This window comes from Propithecus coquereli, unplaced genomic scaffold, assembly GCF_000956105.1.
Source record: "Propithecus coquereli isolate 6110/MARCELLA unplaced genomic scaffold, Pcoq_1.0 Scaffold600, whole genome shotgun sequence".
NCBI classification, from domain to species: Eukaryota; Metazoa; Chordata; class Mammalia; order Primates; family Indriidae; genus Propithecus; species Propithecus coquereli.
In genome coordinates, this window is record NW_012151953.1 from 476,232 (window position 1) to 481,245 (window position 5,014).

Below are 5,014 nucleotides of genomic sequence, written 5' to 3' on the forward strand. Positions count from 1 at the left end.
CTATCTAGAATTGGGGCAGGGTGGTGAGAGGGGAGGCTTCCCTCATCTGAAGGACCAGGAGGAATGAAAGGGGTTTGCAGAGAGGGTGGGGTGTGCAGCAGAGAGAAAGAGCATTCCAGACAGTAGGAGCACTCTAAGCAAAGTCACACGAGGAGGAGCCATGGTATTAGGTCATTAAATATGAAACGTCCAATTTCAAATCAAAAGTGTAGTTTATTATATCTCAAACAAGAAGCAGCACAATTAAAGTATGCGCCTAAACTATCCACACAGTTTTGCCGTCTTAACTGTAGCATATTTATGCCCCAGCAAAGAAGCCTGGAGAGCGAGTAGCGATGAAATTGTGAAAGGCATTTTCCACAGCTTGTTGAGAATTGAATATTTTTCCTTGGAAGAAGTGGTCCAAAACCTGGAAAAAGTGGTAGTCAGTTGGTGCAAGCTCTGGTGAATATAATGGATGATAGAGTTTCCAAGTTCAGCCTCTATAGTTTGAGCAGCATTGTTTGTGTAACACATGTGGTCAAGCGTTGTCTTGCAAGAGGATTGGCCTGTCTCTGTTGACCAATCTTGGCTGCTTAATCACAAGAATCCTCATCATTTAATCTAACTGGTTGCAGTAGACATCTGCTGTCATCAACTGACCAGGTTTCCTGAAGCTGTAGTGGATAATACCAGCGCTGGACCACCAAACAGACACCATTAGCTTTTTTTGATGAGGATTTGGTTTTGGGCTATGTTTCAACACTCCGTCTTTATCCAGCCATTGAGCTGAATGCTTGCAATTATCAAAAAGAATTAATTTTTCATTGCACATAACAATAAGGTGTAGAAATGGTTTGCCTTTATGTCATGACAGCAAAGAAAGGCAAGCTTCAAGATGATTTCTCTTCTGACGCTGATTTAATTGACGCAGAATACATCTATCCAGCTTCTTTACCTTGCCAGTTTGTTTCAAATGGTCTAATATTGTTGGAATAATAACATCAAACCTTGCTGCTATTTCACGTGTAGGTTGAGATGGATTCGCTTCCACTACAGCTTTCAGCTCATCATTATCCACCTTGGTGTCAGGTTGCTCATGTGGCTCATTTTCAAGATTAAGATCACCAGAACGGAACTTCTCAAACTGTGCGTTCATTAGCCACTTCTTTCTCAAACACTTCGTTGATATTTCAAGCTGTCTGCACTCCATTGGTTCCATGGCAGAACTTGTTTTCAAAAATAACACGAATTTTTACCAAAAATTTTGGTGTCACAAAAATTGCTGTAAAAAAAAATTTCACAAGATAATCACAAGCCAAGACATGCGTTTGAAAAACTGAGGATGTACCTTCACAATAAACATAAAAAAGAAGTGTCAAAATGAAATATCAGAGATATAAGTTGTCAAACTTAGCACTTAAGGAAAATCTGACATTTCATACTTAATAACCTGCTATGTTCAAGCAGCTGCCCAATGCCAGCGTGGCTCAGCTCAGTGGTAAGCCGGGGCCTGACCTGTGTAGGATCATGAAGGCCTAGTGTGTTCTTCATTGTCTAAGCAATGGGGAGCAGTCAAAGTACAGAAAGGAATAAAAAAGCTCTAATTAGAAAAGTGTATCATGTCCCTAGATCTTGTTAAGTGTTGTAGATTATGAAGTTACTTAGAGCATAGCTATTCTAAACTAAGTTTTCTGTTTCCTCCTTTGAGGTGTCTTGTTTTGTCAAACTTATATCTATTAAATGCCTTTTCTGAAAGAACAATGTAAAAGCACATAAATATTGTCAGTCATCCCACCATTTTAACAGTAATTTTTATCATTTTTACTTTTTCACTTTTGTTTTTAATTTCGCTAGTAATGAAACCAGAAATTTCAGCTGTTTCAGCCCCTGACAAGCCTGCATTATCAGAAGAGGAGATGGAGAAGAAGTCCAAATCTATCATTGATGAATTTCTACACATTAATGATTTTAAGGTAAATGAGATTTTAAAAAAGAAGAAGAAAAGAAAGCAACAACAACACAGAAAACCCTGTGACAGACAGATGTAACTACTTGGTTCTGATCTAAATCAGGTGTCATGGTGAACTGGTCAGACTTAGGTTGAGTAATCCAAGTCCTACACAATTCTGCTTGCTTAACTCTGATGCATTTCTGCCAAGTACTCTTTTTAAATTGATACTATAGTTCACAAGATCAAGTGGTGGGAAGAGAGAATGGGTACCAGTCCATCCCCACTGAGGGAAAACCAAATTGACTTTGATATTAATGAACAAAAACAACACATTATCATCACGAGGCATTCCTTTCACTCTCTATATACCTGTCAGGGTTCTGTACAGTCATTGTCATTCTCATATTAACCTTGATGTATGCCCAGCATTACTTTTTCTTTATTTCATCAGAGGAAAACAGAGACACAAAGGGATAAACAATGTGCCAGGGTCAGACAGCCTAAGTCAAACATTTTAAGACATGGCTTTGAATTTGCCCTTCTTAAGCCCTTCCATTCTCCTTGATTTTCCTTTTAACATGGTAGTAAATAGGATAGACCTATGCTACCTGACTTCATGAGCCCTACAGTCAAATGGCAGAAACAGACAGTAAAAAGATAACTGCACAGTTATTTAAATTGTAGTTATAATAAATGCTAATAGACCTACAGGGTATTAGGAAAGCTCATATAACAGGATCTAGTTAGTAATCTGAGGTTAGGAAAGGTTTATCTGTTAAAACTATCTTATCAAAATATTTCTCAGATATATTTACTACTTTTGCTTTGGCATTGTATTATTAAAAGTTCTTTCAGTCTGGGCACAATGGCTCACACCTGTCATCCCAGCACTTTAGGAACCCAAGGCAGGAGGATCACTTGAGGCCAGGAGTTTGACACCAGACTGGGCAACCTCGCAAGACCTCATCCACACAGTTTTGCCGTCTTAACTGTAGCATATTTATGCCCCAGCAAAGAAGCCTGGAGAGCGAGTAGCGATGAAATTGTGAAAGGCATTTTCCACAGCTTGTTGAGAATTGAATATTTTTCCTTGGAAGAAGTGGTCCAAAACCTGGAAAAAGTGGTAGTCAGTTGGTGCAAGCTCTGGTGAATATAATGGATGATAGAGTTTCCAAGTTCAGCCTCTATAGTTTGAGCAGCATTGTTTGTGTAACCCATGTGGTCAAGCGTTGTCTTGCAAGAGGATTGGCCTGTCTCTGTTGACCAATCTTGGCTGCTTAATCGCAAGAATCCTCATCATTTAATCTAACTGGTTGCGGTAGACATCTGCTGTCATCAACTGACCAGGTTTCCTGAAGCTGTAGTGGATAATACCAGCGCTGGACCACCAAACAGACACCATTAGCTTTGTCTAAAAGAAGACTAAATTGGGAGATATGTAGATTCTCTCTTAAAAATGAATAAAGTATATGAGTTTGTCTAGTCAAAGACTGCTTCTACTTGATCCTCAAATATTTTCCATACGTTTGAAGTTTATGAATAAATAAAGTATCATTGTTTAATTTCGAAGATAATGATACCACATTCTCTTGGTATTTGTTTTACTTCCATTCATTTAGCTCATACTTTTATCACTGTCTTCTCTTTTCTTAGATTTGTTTAAAACTAAAATGAGGAATTACCACTAACATTTTAAAATTTTAAGTAGTATCCCTTTTATATTAGAGAAAAAAATTAAAGCATCTTATTCTGATGATTTTACTTGTTTATATTAATAACTGTACTTTGAAATATAATTGGTGCCTCACATATCTAATGTTATCTGTAGAACATTATTCTGTATACTTTTAGAAAGTCTTAATGTTATTTTATAATTTGAATATATAGGAGGTACAGAGTTGTCTTTCTTTTGAAAAGTGTTGTTTTGTTTTTTAAGTCGTGGAAGCATGGGCAGGGAGAAGAATGACAAGCCCCTTCCATCTGCAGCAGCTCGTCCAAACACTTTCATGCGGGGCAGCAGCAGTAAAGACCTGTTAGACAATCAGTCTCAAGAAGAGCAGCGAAGGGACATGCTGGAGACCGTGAAACAGCTCACAGGAGGCGTGGATGTGGAGCGGGACAGCGCGGAGGCTGAGCGCAATAAAACAAGGGAGTCGGGTGAGAGGCTCTTGATGAGCACATAGAGACAAAGATTTGAGATCTTAAATTTGGAAGGAAAAATACAAAGGAGACTTTGTACATGGGTAGATGTCAGAATCAACACAAGATAGCAACACATGTACTCAGCACCTTAGAAGTTAAAGGGCAGCCTCAAATTTTGTAACATAGTTCTCGTTCCCTATATATGCCTTTCCTCAGCAGTTTATAAATTTTCTTTTTTATTAAATGTTATGGTGATGAGGTCCTCTTGATGTATAGTGAGCAATCTGAATTTCTTACAAGTCCCCTTAGCCTCCCACACCATACGTTGCTCTTAGAGTGCACATGCCGCATAGAGCCCCTCAAATGAGGGAAAATCCTAACACTGTTGAACCACTGCAAGACAAACCGAAGAGAAGGTAGTAGATTGTCTTCTGTTGTCTTTATCTTCCCTAGCAACCTGTAGTTTTTATATGTACTTAGCATGTATGTACTTAGAGGACCTGCTCAGATAATGCTCTAAAAATTGTCTCATGTATTTAACCTATCTATGTTCGTTTCCTCATCTGTTAAATGGAGATAAGTTGTACCTACCTTATAGGGTTATTATGAAAATTAATACGTGTAAATACTTAGCACATTACTGGATAAATACAAAGTTTTCAAGAGGTGTTAGATGTGAGGCCTAGACAAGAGGATCACTTGAGGTCAAGACCCTGGGTAACATAGCAAGACCTCATCTCTACCTAAAAAGAAAAAACAGCTGGATGTGGTGGTGTGTGCCTATACTCCTAGCTACTCGGGAGACAGAAGCAGGAGAATCACTCGGACCCAGGAGTTGGAGACTGCAGTCAGCTATGTTCACGCCACTGCACTCCAGCCTGGGTGACAGTGAGACACTGTCTCAAAAACAAAAAAAGGTATTAGATGTCATATTGATAA

At 38.7% G+C, this 5,014-nt stretch overlaps 1 protein-coding gene across 1 annotated transcript in view; it reads left to right on the forward strand.

Annotated features, from left to right (window-relative positions):
* Window positions 1-5,014, forward strand: part of EIF4G3 (eukaryotic translation initiation factor 4 gamma, 3) — a 128,575-nt gene that overhangs the window by 50,004 nt on the left and 73,557 nt on the right. The window contains exon 15 of the mRNA XM_012659254.1: window positions 3,870-4,090. Within this exon, the coding sequence (XP_012514708.1) occupies window positions 3,870-4,090 (221 nt within the window). The remainder of the gene's footprint in view (window positions 1-3,869; window positions 4,091-5,014) is intronic.